The 22,661-nt window shown below is 47.5% G+C and overlaps 1 protein-coding gene and 1 long non-coding RNA gene across 9 annotated transcripts in view; one reads left to right on the plus strand and one right to left on the minus strand.

The window, feature by feature from the left end:
• Positions 1-1,190: 1,190 nt before the first annotated feature.
• On the minus strand, positions 1,191-22,302 carry LOC123380330. The gene is made up of 3 exons (XR_006585928.1): positions 22,079-22,302; positions 7,603-7,685; positions 1,191-1,508 (listed from the first exon to the last, which is right to left on the minus strand). It is a non-coding gene; the product is annotated as an uncharacterized LOC123380330 (long non-coding RNA).
• The window catches only part of TTC12 (tetratricopeptide repeat domain 12), a 53,672-nt gene continuing 37,595 nt past the window's right edge, over positions 6,585-22,661 (plus strand). For 5 of the 8 annotated variants that reach the window (XM_023239099.2, XM_023239104.2, XM_023239105.2 and 2 more), the window contains exons 1-6: positions 6,585-6,669; positions 8,872-8,944; positions 17,370-17,533; positions 18,074-18,095; positions 18,739-18,816; positions 19,846-19,967. In XM_023239099.2, the coding sequence (XP_023094867.1) occupies positions 8,887-8,944; positions 17,370-17,533; positions 18,074-18,095; positions 18,739-18,816; positions 19,846-19,967 (444 nt within the window). In that variant the 5' untranslated portion in view covers positions 6,585-6,669; positions 8,872-8,886. Of the gene's footprint in view, positions 6,670-6,873; positions 7,020-7,048; positions 7,387-8,871; positions 8,945-12,285; positions 12,477-17,369; positions 17,534-18,073; positions 18,096-18,738; positions 18,817-19,845; positions 19,968-22,661 lie in introns of those variants that run through there. The other 3 variants (XM_023239100.2, XM_023239101.2, XM_023239103.2) reach the window with 3 other exon arrangements.

Genomic DNA, 22,661 nt, shown 5'->3' on the forward strand with positions numbered 1-22,661 from the left:
TACTAGAAATACATAATCCTGCCCTTTCATAACCATCGAGATGGAGCCCATATCAGGACGGTAAGTAACTCTGGAGTCCTGCATTTCTCTGTTGTCTGCTTGTCCCCAAAACCTTGGAGTCAAAGGAAACCCTGGTGCACAAAGCTGATGTATCTTTATAATTTCTGGGTGTTGCAAATCAGCCCTAGACGAAAGTGCCCCCAAGTAAATGATGAAGAAATGCTGGACATTCACTAGAGCCCAGATCATTGCCATAATTTAATTCACTACCTGGGCAGCAGCCGCATCAATAGAAAGAGCCTAGCCAAGCCCATGACACGTAGTAGGTGCTCCACAAACTTTAAATAAATGAATGAATGCGGGCTTCTGTGGCTGCTTCCCTGACTTTTCCTGGGCTCCATGGTTGTCCCCGCACAGCCAGTTTGCCCACATGGTGGCAGTGCTGCTCCACACCAGGCAGAGACAAGAGGATCCGGTTTCCACCTGCTGCTCAATGCCTGAGTCTCCTTCCACTCTCAGGCAGAGGCATCTGAGACCCACAGAAAGGCTTTAAGGGAAGACATTGTTGGAGTCACCCTGTCCTTAATGGAGGAGGCCACATGGTCCTCTGGGTGGAGAGATGCACCCCTCACCTTCAGAGGGTTGGACCAGCCTGTAAAGCAGACAGAGCACCCTGTAGGGAGGTGGATATGCCCAGGAGGCAGACTTAGGGCTCCGGACTCCCAGGAGGAAGCTGAAGACAGAGCACTCCGGGAAGGGCGCCACTTTGGAGGCAGGGTGGCGACATGGGTAGGATGAGCTGGAGGAACACTCAGACCAGGGTACCCATCCTGGCTTCTGCTCTGGCAAGTCCTGTAACCTCCCTGACTGCATTTTACCTGTGGAATAGGAATAAGGCTGCTGAGCTCATAAGGCTGCTGAGAGTTTTAAGTCCGCTAATGCCTGTAAAGGATTGAGTGCGACTCCTGGCCCCAAGTGAGTCAGCGAGGCCAGTTACTGTCATCACCGTGGTTTTTGTTGTTGCTGCTGTCAGTAACTGTGGTGTCATTATTTACACGTGGACATCCCAAGAAGACTCTTTTCCTCTGTGGACACCCAGACTAAATCTGTGACTAGATCTTGAAATCATTTCTTTATCTATAACCAGGCGGGAACTGAAAGAGAAAAGGGTGCATCCAAGACGCCAATGGTTTAGCTTCTCTTTTCTTTTTAATGAAAGGACATATGTCTGGGGGGAAATAGCAAATGTGACTCATGAATTTCTCTTAGGGAGGGAAGACACAGGGCTGAATTCCTTTAGCTTCCTCCCCTGCGAAATCCTAAAGCCAAAGTTTCCGAAAGAATTGTGGGCCCGGCATCTACATGAAGGGTTTTGACCAATGGGACATCTTCACAGTGTGGCTCCTGGCTCATGTCGTCAGCACTCTTCACTTTCAGCAGGAAAAGGCAGGATCCCTGTATTCTGCATGCGGCTGTCCTCAGGTGAAAACCATTTTTTTAAATCTCTCCTAAGTGTATAAAGTATGATTGGTGAGAAAAAGCAAAGAGCTGGAATCATTTACACAAAAGAGAAAACAGAGAGAAGAGACAGCTTATAATAATCTCCAAGTCTCCAATATAATGCACAGTGGAAGGTGGCCAAATGTTCTCCAACTTTTATGAGGACATAAAGAAAAAGTGAAAAAAAAAAGAAAAAGTGAAATTTGTATATACCACACAGGGGCGTTAGGTTGAGTGGAAGTGGCAGTTGTATGATTCAGAGTTTCCCTAAGAGGAATAAATTTGAGATACCAGGCACACACGTTTTAAACGTCTGTTTTCCTCTGTGTATTTGAACATGTACAAACATGCAAACATTGATACTTAAAACGTAAGTTACAATGATCATAATCTATGTGCACTCATGGGCACGGTCCCTAGATTTTGACACTGTAGCAAATGACTGACAGCAGTCTGAGTTGTCATATTAGACATGAAAGGCTGTATTATGTTGCCTAACAAACAAGTCCAAAATCCTTGTGGATTAAAGCAAGGAAGGTCTATTGCTACGTGTCCATCAAAGGTAGAAGGGCATCTCTGGTCCATGTCCCCTCACTCAGGGACTCAAGCAGATACAGCCTTCACTACCTGGTTGCTGGGGCAGAGGACAGGCTGGCTCTGTATGGTGAGTCACACACTGGCTCTTAAAGGCTTCTGCCCTCTTCACTTCTTCCCACATGGCACTGAACAAGCAAATCACCTGGTCACAGAGAAGTGAGATCCTACTGTATGCCTGGGAGGAGGAATATTGGAATCTTTGCAGACAGTCCAGTGACTACCCAAGGCTTACTAGGACCTCTGACATTTTATTTTATTTTATTTTATTTTATTTTATTTTATTTTATTTTAGCGGGGAAGGGAGAGCATGAGCAGAGGAGAAGGGGCAGAGGGAGAGACAGAGAGAGAGGGAATCTTTTTAATTTTTTTTTATTTTTTAATGTTTATTCATTTTTTGAGAGGCAGAGAGAGATAGAGCATGAGCAGGGGAAGGGTGGAGAGAGAAGGAGACACAGAATCCGAAGCAGGCTCCAGGCTCTGAACTGACAGCACAGAGCCCAATGTGGGGCTCGAACTCACAAACTGTGAGATCATGACCTGACCGAAGTCGGACGTTTAACCGACTGAGCCACCGAGGTGCCCCAGAGAGAGAGGGAATCTTAAGAAGGTGCCAAGCTATGGGGCGGCTGGGTGGCGCAGTCGGTTAAGCATCCGACTTCAGCCAGGTCACGATCTCGCGGTCCGGGAGTTCGAGCCCCGCGTCAGGCTCTGGGCTGATGGCTCAGAGCCTGGAGCCTGTTTCCGATTCTGTGTCTCCCTCTCTCTCTGCCCCTCCCCCGTTCATGCTCTGTCTCTCTCTGTCCCAAAAATAAATAAAAAACGTTGAAAAAAAAAATTTTAAAAGAAGGTGCCAAGCTCAAGGCGGAGCCTGATGTGGGGCTGGATCCCACAACCCTGGGATCATGACCTGAGCTGAAATCAAGGTTGGATGCTCAACCGCCCCCGAGGACCTCTAACATTTTAAAGTGATCAATCTGTCAAGTAGATTTGCCCTAAAACATATTTTGTGACTATAACAACGTTTGTCCTCCAGGATGGACCTTCCTGAGAAGCCTGACGCAGAGAAACTGTAAACATCCATGTTCCTTTCCCATGTAGAATGACTTAGACTGGAGCCTTCCTCCATGCAGAGCAAGAAATCAACTCACTCAGCAAATCTAAATTTAGCTCCATCTAAGGACCAGGCACTAGGAATACTAAGACAAACTAAAACAAAATTCTTACCCCCAAGAGATTCACAGTCTAGTCACTCTGTTGAATCGGAGGGCCAGGGCATGGAGTGAGGTCGGCTGGAGAGAGACCCAGGTAGGAGCCATCAAGATGGAAATGACTTCTAAAGATGCCACAAGTGTGCGTGGCTGCTGAGCATCCTTACACCTATCCTGACCTAGGAGCAAGCACATCTGCCCTCTCCTTGGCGTCCCTCCTGCCCAGGTATCTTGTCCCACTCTTGTCTGTTCTCTTGCTTTCCTCCCATTCTTCCTACGGCTTCCGTCCTTGACACTCTGTGCCATAACGCATTCCTCTGGCTCATTTCTCACCACTCCTTCCTTAAATTTTTCTGTTTTCTCACCCGTGGCGCAATGCTTCCTGCCTCTGAATGTTTGTTCGTCCTGTCGGCTCTGCCTAGAGCACTGTACACATGCTCAGCTTCCACATGAACTATGTAAACCCCTATTCCTGTGGGGCCCTGCCTCCATTTCCTTTCCCTCCTCCTTCCTCCTTCCGTTAGCACTAGTCCTTCACCGCCTCTACCACACTGCCTGGTAATAATCTGTTTATGTGTCTATCTTCCTCACTGGACTGTGAATTCATTGAGGGCAGGGGCTGTGTCCCTGACTTACAGTATGGTGTCTGGTTAAAGCAAACATCCCAGCAATGTTTGTTGATATTTCTGTGGCAGAGAATTAGGATGGGATGATCAGTAAAAGACATTCAAGCATAAAAGTATCCCGTATTAGCAATGGAATACTACTTGGCAATGAGAAAGAATGAAATCCTGCCATTTGCAACAACATGGATGGAACTGGAGGGTATTGTGCTAAGTGAAATAAGTCAGAGAAAGACAGACACCATATGTTTTCACTCATGTGGATCTTGAGAAACTTAACAGAAGACTGGGGGGGAAGGGAAGGGGAAAAACAGTTACAAACAGAGAGGGAGGGAGGCAAACCTTAAGAGACTCTTGAATGCAGAGAACAAACTGAGGGTTGATTGTGGGGGGGGGGCAGGGGAGAGGGGAAAATGGGTGATGGGCATTGAGGGGGGCACTTGTTGGGATGAGCACTGGGTGTTGCATGTAAGCGGTGAATCACGGGAATCTAACCCTGAAGCCAAGAGCACACTGTATACGCTGTATTTTAGCTAACTTGACAATAAATTATATTTTTTAAAAATGTACGCTGTATTAGGATAGTATTCTGAGTGAGTATGTGTGTGTGGAGGGGTGTAAAATGGAAATATGACTTCAAGGGGAAAAAAGTAACTTGTAACTATAAAAACTATAAATAACTTCGAGCATAAAGAAAACATCATTCATGCACTACTCAGTGTGGCCTACACTTCACAAAGAGGCATCACTGAAGAATCTCACACCCCAGTCCTGCCGAATCTGAATCTGCAACTTGGCAAAATCCCCAGGTAATTCTTAGGCATAGTCCAGGTTCTGAAGCACTGGTCTAATGCATACTAATCACAAGAGTAGTAATAAGAATTAATAACATTTACTGAGTCTTGATGATGCTCCATGTTTTGTCTAGACACTCTGCCTGTATTAACTCGTGTACCTCTCACAGCAATCCTGTAAGATCGATACTATTTAACATCCTCGTTTTTACAGAGGAGGAAGCTAAGAGATGAAGTAACTTGTCAAGGTCACACAACTAGTAACGGTAAGAAGAGAAAAAGATTTCCAGTACCTAGCTCACTAAAGGTGCACAGGAAGGGCTTAATATTTTAATAAATGCTGCAAAGTGGAGAGCTGAGATTTGGACCCAGGCTGACGGGTTCTAGAGCCCCTGAGCACTCAGCTCATGACAAATAGCTATGAAGTGTACCAGGGGGGCTCTCTCTCCCCAACACCTGGCACACTGCAGAGCATCCACAATCGACACAGGAATGTGTGAACAAATGGTAGTGTGGTACACTGGGTTGGGGGAAGGCCCCTCTTGGAGTCCAGGACAGGAGTTTGGTGAACAGTAGTAGAATGAGAAGTAAGCGATTTGGAGTTAAAACTGTCAGCCTCAAAGCGACAAGAAGGAGCCTGAGGTTGGAGACTATGCCTGTGTGTACTCAAGAACTCACAAGCCTGAGGGGATAATGGGACAACGCTAACAATGATGACCTGTCACAGGTTCCTGTCTCCACAAATTCGCACACACTCCAAGATCACTGTAAAGTAACCCAGGTCTTTCTGAGAATGTCCAGGGTGTGGCCTCACAGCAGCCCCACTCTCCCAGACACCTCTGCTGTGCTACCTCTCATGAGGCAGCTCAGTCCCTGGGGACAGCTGCTGTGACTACACTGCTGGGTCCCCCAGGTCCCACGGCCTCCTGCTGCAGCTGAAGTACTAAGGACTCTGCTAAAGCGGCCCCCAGGCTGCAGCGAAGAGGTCAATGCCCCAGCCCCTGTGTGCTCTACTCCATTACGGGGGTTCTCAAGCAGGACTGATGTGTGCCAACACCTTGTGGAGATTTCAGTCAAACAGCCCCATGGAGAACACAGGACTCAGCAGACTGTGCTCAGCCAATGTTGGATCTAACTGGCCATGCCTGGACCCCCTCCCCTTCTGGTAAATTCTATCCCCAGGGGCTCCTCAGCCAGCAAACAGGTTTCTGAAATGCACCCACAAATTTGCCAAGGCATCCCAAGGGTTTCTGAGCTTAAACTCAAGATGGAACTTTCCCCAAAACTGGCTTTTCTCCCCTTGCCCCTTTAACCCAGCACCATAATACTGAAGTTTTGTTTCAAAAAACAGACTGGAATCTCTTTAAAGCTGTGTGCATTTATTCAAAGTGTGAATGTGTCTCATTCAGCTCCAAATCCTAGGATTCCCTGGATAATAACTAACACGTATTCCTACTGACTAGATGCCTGGCACTTTAACCATAAACCTTGGGAGAACGTGCCATTTCTCCAGTTTATAGACGAGAAAAGATCAGAAGATTACAGAGCTCTCTGAAGGTCTCGCATCTAGCAATAAGCCCAGATTTCACCCAAGTTTGCCTCTCCCAAGTACACTGGAGATTGTCCCCTTTTTGGGCCGGGGATAGTAAGATGATCAGAGAGATGCCCCTTCCTTAGAAGAAAAAGGGACGAACACCTGGCCCTGATTCAGAGACCTGCTTCCAGCCCCTGACCGGGTACGCATCCTGGACCCAGGGCCCCCAGCCCGGCCACAAACTGGCAGCGCGCTGGCTCCGGAACCAGAGCGCTGAGGCCTCGTCCGCACCCAGACTCTAGACACGCCCCCGACCGCTGGGCACGCCCCCGACACTGGCCACGCCCCCCGTCCCTGGTCAGTCACCGCCCGCCAACAGCCGCCATTTCCTGTCCGGCCCCTGGGCGTGTCAGGTCAGTGTGGTGGGGTGTCTCGGGGTCTTTGTTGGGATGTGGTCCTGATCTGGCCGTCAGCGCCGAGCAGAGGACACTGGTGTGGGCCTCAGCAGATGGGACGGTGACCCCCGCGGGCTGGGATTTCGGCTTTGGGAACTGGGGCCGGTGGACGCTGTGGAGCGGTTGCCGGGCAACGGTGCCGTCGGCCCCGCCCCTCCGGCCCCGCCCCTCCGGCCCCGCCCCGGCTTGTCGCTGGGGTCCCGCGTGCTTGCCCTCCCCCGGCCGCGGGCCTTTGAGAGTTCGCGTCCGACCCTGGTTGCGCCTGCCCGGAGAAGTACTGAGCCTTCCTTCTAACCCGGCAACCTTGGGCAAGTTAACTCGCTTCACTAGGCCTCAGTTCTGGAAGGAACTGGAAGGAACCCTAGCGCTCGTCTAGTTAAGCCACATGTCCCACTTCCCCCGTTTTATAGATAAGGGTGCCTCGCATTTACCAGCATTTACCACTCATCCTGTGCCTGGCGCTTTCAGTGAACCCCCAGGGTAGCCCTCTCGGTTCCTATAACCGTTTCCATAGAATGAGTTAGGCTCAGAGAGGTTGGTGAATTTAGCTGAGGTCACACAGCTTATACCGGTGGGGTCTCAGGAGGTCAAATCACTCCCAGCTTGTTTGTGTGGCAGAGTTCAAATTTGCAGTAACTGGAGCGTTACAGGACTGCGCTACTGCTAAACCTAATCGTAAGTCAGAATCGCTCGGCGAGTGTTTAAAAGTATCCATTCCCCGGCGCCCCGGCAAGGTTACTGACTCTGGCGCCAAGGCTGAGGACTGTGTATACTTAACACGTTTTTTGGACGACTTTTATGGCCTTTGGGTGAGCTTTGGGAACCACTGGCTACACCGTGAGGCCTTTTTACTCACAAACGACTGAGAGAGAAGTAATAAATCCAAAGTACCTGGACAGGAACAGAGATGCTGGTGCATGCACAGTGCCATCGAGTTCTCATCCCTTCAGCCAATTTTTAGCTTCTCTTCACACCTAGAAAACAAGACAGAGGCTTATATTTTATTGTTTTAATTTCTTTTTTTTATTTTTATTTTTTTTTTACATTTATTCATTTTTGAGAGAGAAAGAGCACGAGTGGGGGAGGGGCAGAGAGAGAGGGAGGCGCAGAAACCTAGGCAGGCTCCAGACTCCCAGCTGTGAGCACAGAGCCCTATGCGGGGCTCGAACTCACAAACCATGAGATCATGACCTGAGCCGAAGTCAGAAGCTTAACCCACTGAGCCACCCAGGCACCCCTGTTTTAATTTCTTTTTAATGTTTGTTTATTTATTTATTTTTTTAGAGAGAGACGGAGTGTGAGTTGGGGAGGGGCAGAGAGAGAGAGGGAGACATGGAATCCGAATCAGGCTCCAGGCTCTGAGCTGTCAGCACAGAGCCCCACACCAGGCTGGAGCTCAGGAACCCTGAGATCATGACCTGAGCCGAAGTTAGCCGCTTAACCGACTGAGCCACCCCAGCGCCCCTGTTTTAATTTTTTTAATGTTTTGTTTTGTTTTTGAAGAGAGAGACAGAGTATGAGTAGGGGAGGGGCAGAGAGAGAGGGAGACAAAGAATCCCAAGCAGGCTCCAGGCTCTGAACTATCAGCACAGAGTCCCATGCCAGGCTCGAACTCAGGAACTGTGAGTGGAGCTGAGCCGAAGTCAGCCGCTTAACCCACTGAGCCACCCAGGCTCCCCTACAGGCTTATATTTTAAGCAAGTTTGGACATTTAAATGCACATTCTCCAGTTCCTGGTTACCAGTCACACAGCTAGGTCCAAGCTTCTGGCTGGGCGGGCCTGTCATGACCAAAGTCCAATGTTACTTTCCTCCATTCCTGGCAGCCCCTCCCCTCCCTGGTCTCCTTTATACCCAGTCCCTGAATCACAGCAGTGGATGTCGGGCTTGGAGGAACATTTTGCAGAGCAGTTTTCCCAGAGGAGGGAGGGCTGACAGCTTTCCAGAAGCATCACCACAAATAATGAGTATCCCTTCCTTGGCCTTCCCAGCAATCAGAGTGAAATAGATCACCTGCCGTTATTCATGACGTTATTTATGAACACAAACCCATCTTAAAAATAACCACTTGGCTCTTAGTTTTAGAAGGCTAATAAGCCTGAAAAATCCTGTTTAGCGTTTTATTACTATTAATTCTCGTCACTTCCACTGCCTCCCTCAGGGATTCTGGTTGACGATGGCGGACGATCACGAGAAAGACTTGCAGAAATTTCTTAAAAATGTGGATGAAATCAGTAAGTACCAGTAAATCATAAACAAATTAAATTCTGCGTTAGCAAGGTGGGGTGACTGAAGAGAAGTGATCACCCGAAGTTAGTTCCTGGGTTGCCTGATAGGTTTATGACTCTAAGAGAAAATATAATTGGAATTAAACAGAAAAGGTATTAAGAAGCGAGTAACATTAGAGCCTGGGGTAGTATTTTGAGGCTGTTCATTGGTATCAGAGAAGCCATTAACATTCTGATGGGACCTGAGGGGGACAAGTCTCCTCCATATTCTGTCCCCTTCCACGTAGACTTCACATCAAAGGAGCCCTAGCTGTTCCCTTCAGGATCGCTCAGGAACCTCAGTGATCAGTCTCCTCTTGCTTTAGGGCAGAGCCATTTCTGATTTTGAGCTGCAGAAGCAAAATCAAGTGGCTCTCCCCCTGGGTCCATCTGATTACATGAATGGCTTTTGGTTGTCCTATCCCCATCTCTCTGCCTCTAGGCAAGAAGACAGAAGACCCCTTCCCCAGCTCAGATAGGTGAGATCTCAAAGGACAGACTCTGATCCCACAAAGCACATTCACTAGATTCCAAAGTAGTTTGTTCCTATTCTTCAAGCTTCAGGGAGCTTGTTTGATGATGGAAACAAGCAAACCAACAACCCAACAAATCTTGCATATCAAATAGAAATAGGTTGAAATTGCTCCTTCTAGCAGCAATGGGTCCAAAGCAGGCTCCTTCTAGCAGCCTGTATGGGTCCAAAGCAGGCTCCTTCTAGCAGCCTGTATGGGTCCAAAACCGTTAAAACGGTTTTAAAAATAGTCTGGGTCACTTGATAAAAGATAACATCCCTGGGCCTCTCCTCTGCCCATCCCTAAATGCTGTTCTGCTGAGTTCTGGCCTCGGCCCACTTGCTGCTCACTTTGGTCTTCAGGGGGTCTGGTCCAAGCACAGGGTTTTCCCAACAACCCGTTTACTCACGACCCCCACATCTCCATTGCCACCCGGCCTTCTTTGCCGAGGCTCGGGCTCTGTGCCACTCGTCACAGCCACAGTACCCCACGAACACGGCAGACTTAATGCGTCCAAACTGCAGTTGCTTGTTGCCCTGCCCTTCTATCCTCCTCCCAAATAATACCGCTTCTCCTCCCCTTCCCCTTCATTCTAGTCTCCATTGGCACAACCATCCAGAAGTTTACCAGTCACATTGGACTCCTGCCATCTCACCCTCCATTCGATCAGCCATCAAGTTTAGCTTTCTTCTCCAACTCCTTCCTCCCCACCCCCTGCTTTGTCCTGGTTCTCTGACCCAGACTGTTTCAACAACCCCCTGATTGTTGTTCCTGCCTCCAGGCTTACGCTCCCCACAGAGTAATGTATCTAAAAATGCAAATCTGACCCAGACACTTCTCTGCTTGGATTCTCTCCGCAGCCACAATAAACTTCAAGCTCTCATCGGGGACTTAAGCCCTCCCGTGACCTTGTCCTTACCGCTTGCCTCTCCTTACCTCACACTTCTAGTTCCTCCACACACACCCTGGTGGTTCATGCTCTGCATGTTGCCTTTGACATTCCCTCTGCCTCCCTCCCCATCTGTCTTTACCGTCTCGCTTTCATTCATGCTCAGAGTTCTTGCAGGCACCATTTATACCAGTACTAGCCGATGGAACTTTCGGTGGTGACGGAAATGTCCTCTAATCTGCACTGTCCACTATGGTAGCCAGTAACTGCATGAAGTTGTCGAGCATGTGAAATGTGGTTAGTGCTATCCAGTAACTGAATTTCCAGTTTTATTTCATTTGTAGTTACTTTACATTTGTAGAGCCACCTGTGTAGATTCTATGCATTCATTTCCTGGGCTCTTGCTATGTACTGAGCTTTGCTAGGCACCAGAGAGACTGGTAATAATAAATAAGACTTCCCTTCCTTCGGGATATCTAGAGTCCAGTGGGGAGAACAGATACTACACAAGCCATCTGGAATGCGATGTGTGATACAAAGTGAGATTTGAGATTTGCAAAGTACAAGAGACTGTAACTCAGTTTACAAATTGTATCAGTCTGGTTGGGCTGCTGTAACAAAACAGGGACTGAATGGCTTAAGCAGTAGAAATTTACTTCCCACAGTTCTGGAGGCTGGAAGTCCAAGACTAAGGTGTCGTCAGTTTTCGTTTTTCCTGAGGCCTCTCTCTCTGGCTTGGAGATGGCCTCCTTCTCGCCGCATCCTCACATGGTCATTTTTCTGTGTGTGTGCGTGCGTCCCTGACGTCTCTTCCTCTTCTTATGAGGGCGCCAGTCCTGTTGTTCAGTGCTCCATCCTCATGACCTCATTTAACCTTTTTTTAAAAGTTTATGTATTTATTTTGAGCAAGACAGAGACAGAGCGAGTGGGGAAGGGGCAGAGAGAGACAGAGAGAGAGGATCCCAAGCAGGTTCCACACTGCCAGCACAGAGCCCACCTGCCACGGGGCTCGAACCCATGAAGCCACGAGATCATGACCTGAGCTGAAACCAAGAGTCGGATATTTAACCTACTGAGCCACCCAAGCGCCCCCTCATTCAACCTTAATTCCACCTTTAAAGGCTCTCTGCCAGTACAGTCACATGGCGGGGGGGGGGGGGGGGGGGCATCAGCATAGGAATGGGGTGGGGGCCACACTTGCATACAGGAGTTTTATAAGGCTTCCCTAAAGCATGGGATTTAAGCAGAAATCTGAAGTGTGAGTAGGACTCGGGCACTGGGGAGAAGGTGAGGGAATATTCTGAATGGAGAGAACATAAGTAGAAAAGCTGGGAGTTAAGAAAGAACAAGGTGCTTCTAAGAAACTAAAGGCATAAACAGCTGCATGTGGCTGGAGAGATCACGGAGACGAGGCTCCCGTGTGAGTCAAGAAAGGCCGGATCAGGGAAGACCTTGGAAGCCACAATATGGAATTCGCGTTTACCCCGAGAGCAGTGGGAATCCTTTGGAGGGCTGACTCAGGAACGTGATCAGATTTGCACCGTAGAGAAGTTGCTCTGGCCACAGCATGGATGTAGACATGAGGACACGAGGGGACAGAAGAATGGATGCCGGGAGACCAATCAGGAGGGTGTCACAGCGCCAGGGAAGGGAGTCAGGTTGGGTGTAGAGCTGGAGCAGCAGGACTGGGCACAAGGAGATGGATTTGAGATATATTTAGGATTTAGGATTTACTCGATGACCTTTAGAGTTTGATGGCTGTGAGGCAGAGGGAGAATGAAGACTCAAGAGTGAGCCCTCAGTCAGTTGAGCATCCGACTCCTGATTTCTGCTCAGGCCATGATCTCACAATGCGTTGGATCAAGCCCTGCATCAGGCTGTGCGCTCCCATGGGATTCTCTGTCTCTCAGTCTCTCTGCCCCTCCCTCGTGCACTCATTGTCTGTCTGTGTGTCTCTCTGTCAAAATACATTTAAAAAAAAATGGGGCCCAAAAGTTTTGGGTTGAATGCCCAGTGGGTGGTTCAGCCATCTGCTAAGATAGAAGGCATTTGGAGGAAGAAGAGCCTCAGGGGAAGGAGGATGGGCAGCCCGAGATCCGTGAGTAAGACATGACAGCGAAGATGTTCAGAGGGCAGTTAGTTGGCTGTGCGAGTGTCAGCCTAGGATAGAACAGAGCTGGGGACGTCAGTTTAGGGGGCACTTGGCATTCATGTTACTTATAACCGTGGGAGAGAACAGGAATACCTAGGGACAGGCTAGAGAAAAAGAGAAGAAGGCTCAGGCGGAGCCTTGAGGATGACCACAGTTTCGAAGGCAGGTAGGACAGGGAGAGCAGGAGCAAGCAAGCGAGACTGAACAGCGATGGCCAAACGGGTAGGAAGGCAACGACCATTCTGTTCTCTGTACTTGAGAGTCTGGTTTTTTTGTCTCTGTTTTTTCTTTGTTTGTACATTCGTTTTGTTTCTGAAATTCCATGTGAGTGAAATCATGTGGTATTTGTCTCTTGACTGACTTATTTCATTTGGCATAACACTCTCCAGCTCCACCCGTGATATTGCAAACGGCAAGGTCTCATTCTTTTTTATGGCTGTGATATTCCATACCTGGCTGTTGTAAATAATGCTGTAATAAACACAGGACTGCATGTAGCTTTTCAAAGTAGTGTTTCTGTTTTCTTTAGGTAAGTAGCTAGTCGTGAAATTACTGGATCATATGGCAATTATTGCTATTAATTTTTTTAATGTTTATTTTCGAGAGAGAGAGAGAGAGAGAGAGAGAGAGAGAGAGAGAGCGCGCACACGTGCGAGCAGGGGAGGGGCAGAGAGAGAGAGAGACACAAAATCCCAAGCAGCTCCTGTCAGCACAGAGCCTGATGCAGGGCTCGAACCCACAAACGGTGAAATCATGACTTGAGTCAAAGTCGGAGGCTTAACTGACTGAGCCACCCAGGTGTCCCACTGCTGTTAATTTTTTGAAGAACCTCCAAACTGTTTTCCACCATGGCTACACGAGTTTGCTTTCCCATCAACAGTGCACAAGGGTTCCCTTGATGGGAGGCAGTTTTTTAAAGTCCATGAGAGGAGGACAGGATGACTTGGCTGGATGTGATAGTGTGATTTATTTTTTATTTATTTTTTTAATGTTTATCCATTTTTTGAGAGAGAGAGAGAGACAGAGAGACAGAGCATTAGTTGGGGAGGGGCAGAGAGAGAGGGAGACACAGAATATGAAGCAGGCTCCAGGCTCTGAGTTGTCAGCACAGAGCCCAATGCAAGGCTCACACTCATGAACTGCGAGATCATATCCGGAGCCAAAGTTGGCCTCTTAACCAACTAAGCCACCCAGGCGCCCTGATACTGTGACTTATAATAAGAAATACATGTTTGGGGGCACCTGGGTGGCGCAGTCGGTTAAGCGTCCGACTTCAGCCAGGTCACGATCTTGCAGTCCGTGGGTTCGAGCCCCGCGTCGGGCTCTGGGCTAATGGCTCAGAGCCTGGAGCCTGTTTCCGATTCTGTGTCTCCCTCTCTCTCTGCCCCTCCCCCGTTCATGCTCTGTCTCTCTCTGTCCCAAAAATAAATAAAAAACGTTGAAAAAAAAAATTAAAAAAAAAAAAAAAGAAATACATGTTTGTTCATTGTCCCTGTGCTGGGCACAGAACTCCTAAAACCCTTGGCACTCCTAAGTGATAAGACAGACAAAGACATCCTCATATGCATGACAAACCCTTTTCAGTCACACCTGAGTTTATGTTAATGAGCGACTTTTGGAACCTAAGGATGGCAGCTGGTTGCCAGGGGAACCAACCTGGTGTTAAAGTTTCAACCCTCTCAGAAGGGGAGAGGGGCTGGCGGTTGAACTGATTACCAGTGGCCAATGATTTTTAATTGATCAGGCCTATGTAATGATGCCTCCATAAAAACTCAAAAGGACCAGCATCAGGGAGCTTCCAGGTTGATGAACACATGGACATGTTGGGAGAGGGGTGCGCTCAGAGAGCCTTCTACACCCCCTTCCCACACACCATGCCCAATGAATCCCTTCCGTCTGGCTCTTCTGAGTTACATCCTTTTATGACAGACTGGTAATCTAGTAAATAAAATGTTTCTCTAAGTTCTGTGAGCCACTCTAGCCAATTAATCAAACCAGAGGAAGAAGAGGTCATGGGACCCTCTGATCTATAGATGTTCGGGCAGAAGCACAGGTGACCATCTGGGAGGTGGGGAGGGGGCAGTCTTATAGGACCGGACCCCTAAGCTGTGGGATCTGACACTATTCCAGGTAGGCAATGTTAGAATTAAGCTCAATTGTAGGGACACCCAGCCGGTGTCAGAATTGCATGGTGGTGTGGGGAAAAGCACACGTTGGAATTGGGGTCAGAATCCTACTAGGCCAGCAGTAGGATCTCCAAGCATCATTGACAGGGCAGTTGAGTTAGGACCAGTTCTCCCTGGTGTCCATTGCTTTCTCTGTCAATACTCTGCATCCGTAACAAAGGCCCAGAGAAGTGGGGAGTTGGATTTGAAGTTGGGAGTTTTGTCTGGCAGGTGTGGTGGAAGGGCAAGGGAGGTCAGCATGTGGGCAGGATGGTGGCCTAGGGATGGACCACGGGCTCTAAGCTGAGTGGGCGGTCAAGTGAAGACCAGGAAGGATGGCTTTAAGGGCTGTTTTGTGATCTCAGTGCTGCCTAAATTTACCTGTTTGTCTCCCACACAAGATGGGAAACTCTTCAAAAGTTAACATCTTTTTTATTCATCGTTATCGAGGGCATTCTGCATAATATCTGACTCATAATAAGCTCTCCATAAATTGTCACTGAATTAAATAAGGAGCTTAAAACTGTAATTTGAAGGCCACGGTAAAATTCTCCTGCACCTTCTTCCAGGCAAAACAAATCCTGATCTTAATTTTTTCTCAATGGTTCTAATGGCTCTAATTTTTGCTTTCCATTCAGAACCTTCTTTAAGAAATGGGAAGAGAGAGAGGCGCCTGGGTGTCTCAGGAGTTTAAGCATCTCACTTCGGCTCAGGTCATGATCTCTCAGCTTGTGAGTTCGAGCCCTGTGTTGGGCCCTGTGTTGGAGCTGACAGCTCCGAGCCTGGAGCCTGCTTCAGATTCTGTGTTTCCCTCTCTCTCTCTGCCCCTCCCCCTCTCATGCTCTGTCTCTCTCTCAAAAATAAATAAACATTAAAAAACAAATTTTAAATGGGGTGCCTGGGTGGCTCATTCAGTTGGGAGTCTGACTTCAGCTCAGGTCATGATCTCACGGTCTCAGTTCAAGCCCCGCATCGGGCTTTGTGTTGACAGTTCAGAGCCTGGAGCCTGCTTCAGATTCTGTGTCCCCCTCTTTCTCTGCCCCTTCTCTCCTCATGCTCTGTCTCTCTCTGTCTCTGAAAAATAAATAAACCTTAAAATTAAAAAAAAAAAATTTAAAAGAAATGGGAAGAGATAATCTAAGGAATGGGAAAAGCTATTTGCAAACCATGTATTTGATAAGGGGTTGATATCCAAAATATATAAAGAACTCAAACAACTCAATAACAAAAAACAAAACATACCAGCTTACCCAATTAAAAAATGGGCAAAGGACCCAAATAGACGTTTCTCCAAAGAAATATTTGAAAAGCCAACAGGCACATGAAAAGATGTTCAACATCACTAGTCACTAGGGACATGCAAATTAAAACCACTATGAGATACCACCACATGCCCTTCAGAGTCACCATTATCAAAAAGACAAGAGACAGCAGATGCTGGCAAGGTTGTGGAGAAAAGGGAGCCCTTGCAGAGTTGGTAGGAACGTAAACTGGCATAGCCACTGTGGAAACCAGTATGGAGGTTCCTCAAAAAATTAAAACCAGAAATACCATATGATCCAGTAACTTCACTTTGGGGAATATATCTGAGGGAAATGAAAACACTAACTGGAAAAGGGTATCTGCACCCCCATGTTCAAAGCAGCATCACTTACATGGAAACAGCCTAAGTGTCCATCTGTGAATGAGTGGATAATGAAGTTGTGCTATGTATAAACAAGGGAATGATATTCAGCCATAAAAAATGAGGAAATCTACCATTCATGACAACATGGGTGGACCTTGAAAGCATAGCGCTAAGTGAAATAAGTCAGAGAAGACAAGTACTCTGTGATCTCACTTATATGTGGAATCTAAAAAAAAAAAAAAAAAAAAAAAGAACAAGAAGAAAAGAAAAAACTCATAGAGATCAGACTTGTGGCTAACCAGAGAGTGAGGGTGGGGGAGGGGGAGTTGGAGGAAGGGGGTCAAAAGCACAAACATCCAGATGTAAGATCGGTAAGTGCCAGGCGTGTGATGTACAACAAAATGACTATAGCTAACACCACTGTAGGATAGATGGGAAAGTTAGCAAGAGCAAATCCTAAGAGTTCTCATCACAAGGAGAGAATTTTTTCCTTTTTTTTTTTATCCCATCTATAAGAAAAGATGGATATTAATGGAACCAATTCTAATCATTTAACAATATAATAAATCCAGCCATCATGCAATACGCCTAAAACTTATACAGTGATGTATGTCCGTTACTTCTCAATAAAACTGGAGGGAAAACAAAGAAATGGGGAGATGTTGGCCAAAGGGTACAAACTTCCAGTTATAAAACAAGTAAGTGCAGGGTTCTAATGTACAACATGGTAACTATAGTTAGTCACTGCATTTTATACTTGAGAGTCACTAAGAGAGTTGATCTTAAATGTTCCCAGCGCACGTGAAAATTGTAATTGCATAAGGAGATGGCTGTGTTAACCTTATTGTGGGATCACTTCACAACGTGGATCAAATCATCACACTGTGAACCTTAAACTTACACAGTGTTGTACGTCAATAATATGCCAATAAAGCTGGAGAAACAAAAGTTCTTCCCCATGACTGTGCTACCCCATCCTTCCTAGTGAATGGAGTCTTTTCTTTTGAAGACCTCATTTGAATGATTCACATCTGATTTCTCCTGCAGCCAGTTTAATTCAGGAGATGAATTCTGATGACCCGGTTGTACAACAGAGAGCTGTCCTAGAGACAGAAAAGAGACTGCTGTTTACAGAGGAAGTCCAAGAGGAGGATGGATGCCGGACCACGCTGAACAAGACCATGATCAGTCCTCCACAAGCTTCTCCTGAGGTTTCTTTTTCTATTTTGGAGTTAGATAAGCAGATACAAAGAAGAGGTCTGCACTGAAGCAGAAAAGTGGTAGTTTAATCTCAAACTGCCTAGTGAGGCTAAAGTGGTCTTTTGCTTTTTAGATTCACTAGATTTATTTGCCACAAGGAAATACAAACTCTGATTTTTTTTTTCTTTGTCGTTCTGAGTTATCTTTAAAATAATGGGTTTATTTTAATGAAAATTTGGTCTCTCTACCTCCTGAGCTTGCGACCATATCTAAGCTGTACTGTTAAGGTAATATATCCTGTCTCATATTTCCAACTCACACAGCCACAGCCGGGGTCCCTTGACCTGCTCGCCCTGTAACAACCATATGCATAATCAGAACTGATTTAAAGCAAGCCTTCAGAATTCGGGGCCCTTCAGTATTGATGGTTAAAGGAAATAACCCTACCACCCCACTTGTGATGGATCTGCATTCTTGGTGTATATGCACATAAATCAGAGAGTAGTTTTTGAAATTTATTTCTTTGTTTTTATGATAACCTGTGCCTGCAGAATACAGATGAAATAAACTCAGGTAAGGACAGCATCTCTCTTCCTATTTGTTTAGGGCCAGTGTTTATCAACTGTAGCTTCCAGACCCTTAAATTACAGCCTCTGGACTTACAAACAACCGTGAACAAAAACCTACTGATCAGCCACTTCTCTTACTAGTGGTCAGAGGAAACAGTGCTCACAGGTTTTTCTGTAATTTCTCCTGGACAGTCTTTTATAAACTGAATTCAGTTATTCTGTATCAGCCAATTTTTTGTTAGCTGCTGAAGGGATCCAGGTAGCTTCTCTGTTGCTCAGCTCAGAAACTCATTATGCTAAAGGGAACGAAAAAGTCTACCTTTAAAGAAAAACTCTTTTCAAAGGCATAATTCAAATTTGAAGCACAGACATAGCCATCATGTATAATAATATACCACACAGATTACCATTTAATGTCAAATTAAGAAAATGTCATTTTAGTTGCCTCAGAATCTGTGTGTGTGTGTGTGTGTGCGTGTGTGCGCGCGCTCGTGTGCGTGTGTGCGCAGGAGTGTGTGCCTACATACATATGCATGAGGTGTGTGTCTCTAAAGCTTTTAAAGAAGCTTTCTTCTGAATTTGAGCCAAAGAGCTGATTATGATATCTGGATTTTTCTCGCTAATATTTGAAATTACTCTGCTGTCAGAAGCCTTCTTGGCATCCGTGGAGTTGGATGCAAAGGAACGTGCCAGGAGAAGAAGGGAGAACAAAGTCTTAGCAGATGGTAACTGTCTATCTTCACTTCCCAAGAGCTGGGGTGATTTGTGCCCGAAAGATCATGAGTCTGTCTGCTGATACTTGAGGACAGCGAGATTCCCGGCTGGGGGTTCATAATGGTCTCGAGGCAGGGGAGCCTGGCCAGGCAGAAGCCAGCGCTGTCTGCTCCCTGTCCCTGCTGCAGCAGACAGGGAAGAGGGCAGAGCCCTCCATCAGGCTCCACAGCCAGACCGCTTTCTAAAGCACAGGGACGGACCTGGCAGACCAGCGCTCGGCAGTCAGTAGGGAGGGTGGAGGTGAGGTGCGCAGGCTGGCCTGAGGCACAGAAGGGAGAGCGGAAAAGAAAACTCAGACAGTAAAATGTAGATGTGAGAAGGGAGAGGAGAAATGGAGAGAGAGACGGGGTTGTGCGTGTGTTGGAGGGACACACGCATTCGGCACTTTTGTGTCTCCCAGAGGCATGTGCTGCGCATGAACAGCTCCACACCTGCTGGAAAATGACTTATTTGGCCGTCTTTGTGAGACACTGAATGTCAGACTTGGCCTTTGTGGCAAACTTGGAGAGGTTCTGAGTTTTGAGGCAGAAACATTTTTTTTCTTAAACACTTTTTTTTTTAAGTTTATCTTGAGAGAGCGAGCGAGAGCAGGGAAGGGGCAGAGAAAGAGAGAGGGGGGGAGAGCAGCTGGCTCTCTGCTGCCAGCGTAGGTCCCGACGCAGGGCTCGAACTCACAAACCAGGAGATCATGACCTGAGCTGGAATTGAGTCGGACGTTTAACCTACTGAGCCACCCACATGCCCCAGAAACATTTATTTTTCGGAGAAGCTACTTAGGAGACTTGGGGATAGGTTTGGAGGGGAAAAAAATCCTTAAAGAGGCCGATCCCAAAACATCTGTAGAGAAACAGGCAGCAGATCTCCTCTGGGTTGATGGAAGCTATGACCTTCAAAGCTGGGTTCCAAAGCCAGGGGAATAAAGTCTGAGAGAATTATCCCGTGTGTGGGCAGAGCTCACCTGTATGACTTGTATTCTCCAGCCCTAAAACAGAAGGGGAACGAAGCGTTTGCCAGAGGTGACTATGAAGCGGCCATCCTGTGCTACAGTGAGGGTTTGGAGAAGCTGAGGGATATGAAGGTGCTGTATACCAACCGAGCCCAGGTCAGTGAGCCAGCAGTGTGTCGGTGGTGCCTTCTTAGGGGACGGTGGCCACCGAGTTTGTGAAAACCAAACATGAGACCAGATGTCACCAGCGGTGCACTGTCAGCACTTACCAGCTGGCTCTGGTTGGGGTGTGGGGGGCAACCGCTTTGCATGGAGCATTTGCCACCTTCCACGGTGTCCGGGCTCTCACCGTGGTCCACTTTCCAGCTGCCGTCTTGAAGGGGTGGAAGGGTGACTTGGGAAGAGCTACACCTAGCCAGTCCTGTCCGTGGTCTGAGTCAGCTCCCACACATCACCGATGGTAAAACGGGTGAATGAAACAGCCTATGAGCATTGGATTCTGGCGTCAGTGGGTTTGTCCAGACCCCTCTGGCTGGTAGCCTGAACTCCTCAGGTTCCCTTCCTTACTCCATCAGCTCCCGTTTGATTAAGATTATTCTATGGCTGGGATCAACTGGATAGCTAGCTGATGGGCCTAGACCCAGTTTTGCAAAAATTTTGAGTTTCTGAACTCCCTAAAACCTCAGTTTTGTATCATATGAGCTCAGTTTTGTGGTATACCAGGTAAAAGGCATCACCCAGACGTTTACTACCTACTACCGAGTAAAGGGACAAGGTTGATAGGTCTCAAACAGAAATGTCCCCTGTGGCCTATCTCTGAAAGGCACTTGAGCTTGTGTGAGGCAGAGCTCTGTGTCAGGCCTGCAAAGGTGGTGGACTTGCGGGCACGATGATCCACTGGTCAGGAGATGTCAGCAGGACCGGTGTGAGGTGCACTAGCCACCATGTCATTGACAAGAGGAACAGGACACGGCAGAGCCCTCATCAGCTCCAATTTCTGTAACTCAGGATCAGGAGTGTCTGCTGTGGTAGGTTGAGAGGAACGGTGAAAGCAAGAAACAGGACGTTTGGAGGCCAAAAAGTCTGGGAAGTGATAGAAATAAATCCAAGCACCCAGGCACACCGTCCCCTCAGTAGCTCAGCAGTTTGAGGGTTGAGGTGTAACTTACCTAGCCCCATCTGGGAAAAAAATTGATATAAGGGAGTGAACTGGTAAAGAGAACGGCCAGAGACTGATTTACCAGCGTGCATTCTACCACCCTAACAAGATTATGAACTTTTCCATCAACCTCCCCGCCCCCACCCAGTGCTTTCCTTATAATAGATGTTTAATAAACCCTTGCTAAGTTACATAACACTGGAAGCACAATAAGTCTATTTAAGGGAATTACGTTTCTGTTGACGCTTTGGAAGAAGCATTCAAATGCAAGCAATTAATGTAATAATTACAATTCCTTTTTACTTATCACCAGATTTGGTCTCCAAAACATTTACCTACTGATGCTTTTGCAGTCTTGTTACTTTGAAGTTATTTGAAAGCAGTAAAATTGAATTGCTTTTAAAATGTTATGTAATTCAGACTTTTATCTAAGATGGTCTGTACCCCAATCCACCTAAATTAGTTACATTTTTACTGTACTCAAGTCTAAGCAGCACATTGATTAGTTCTGAAGCATCACATTAAGAATGAATGTGGATAAAAATAAATAAATGTAATGAAAAGCTTTGGGGAAGTAATTCCTCCCATCTTTCCCAAAGAGAAAACATTCAGAGATGAAGAAATGCGGAGTGCGCTGCTTGGTGTTAACAATCACCGAATCACTGAATCTCGGTGGGGGGGGAGGGGGAGGAACAAAGGTGGTGGAATAGCACGGAAGGTTTCTTGTGTATCACGTCCATGAAATACAGCCAGACCAACCCTAAACCATCCTGCACACCTAGAAAACTGATCTGAGGATTAACACGACAATCTGTACAACCTGAACCACAGAATTCAGCAGGTAGGCGGCGCAGAGAGGTGAGCCGGGGGAGCCAGAAGCCACGGAGGGCACGGAGCTGTTTTTGTGCGTGGAGAGAGGACGGAGACAGGGGAGAGAGTGTAGGAAAAGCACCCTCCCCAAAAGCAGCTGGAGAGAAAGCGGAAAAGTGGAAGCGGCCGCAGGGACTGAACCAAAAAGGGAGAAAGGAGAAAGGAGAGGGTTTAAATTCCGTTAAGACTCTATAAACAAGGAGCGCAGTTTCAAGTCTGAAACTCTGCAGCTCCATACCTGGTGGTGCTCTGGTGGAAAGGGCGAATCCACAGGTGCAGAGTGAAGTCCGGGGGTCTTTGGGACACATGGGCAGAGGCGGTTCCCCTGCTGGAAAGACTCCCCACAGGCAGAGGCCCCAGTGGACCCGGGAGAACCACCACATTCACTGGTGCTGGAACGAGGTCGTTAAGGGTGAAGCCTGGTGCCAGGTGTGTGTTGTGGTTTTCCGTGATCCCGGAAACGCTGCTGCTACACGATCTCGGGAACTTTTTCTGGGGGGGGGGGGGGGGGGGGGGGGGCCTGGCACCCGGCCGCAGTCTCTGGGCACTGGTAGCAGCATGGTCCTGCGAATGTTTCTGGGTGCGGCCGGCACCCAGCCATTGCTCGGTGAGACCCTTCAGCAGAGGGGCAGAACGGGTCAAAGCCACAGTCCTTCAGAGGTGAGAGGTCGGGAAAAACAGCTGCCTTTGAGATAAAACTCAGGAGGAAGGTGCCACCTGGCAACCTGACGGTCACGGACAGTGCAAAAGCAGGGAATGAAAGGAAGCCGGAAACAAAGGACTGGTGCGCAATTGCTGACCAGGCAGAGTTCCCATACTAG

This window comes from Felis catus, chromosome D1, assembly GCF_018350175.1.
Source record: "Felis catus isolate Fca126 chromosome D1, F.catus_Fca126_mat1.0, whole genome shotgun sequence".
Classification (NCBI taxonomy): domain Eukaryota; kingdom Metazoa; phylum Chordata; class Mammalia; order Carnivora; family Felidae; genus Felis; species Felis catus.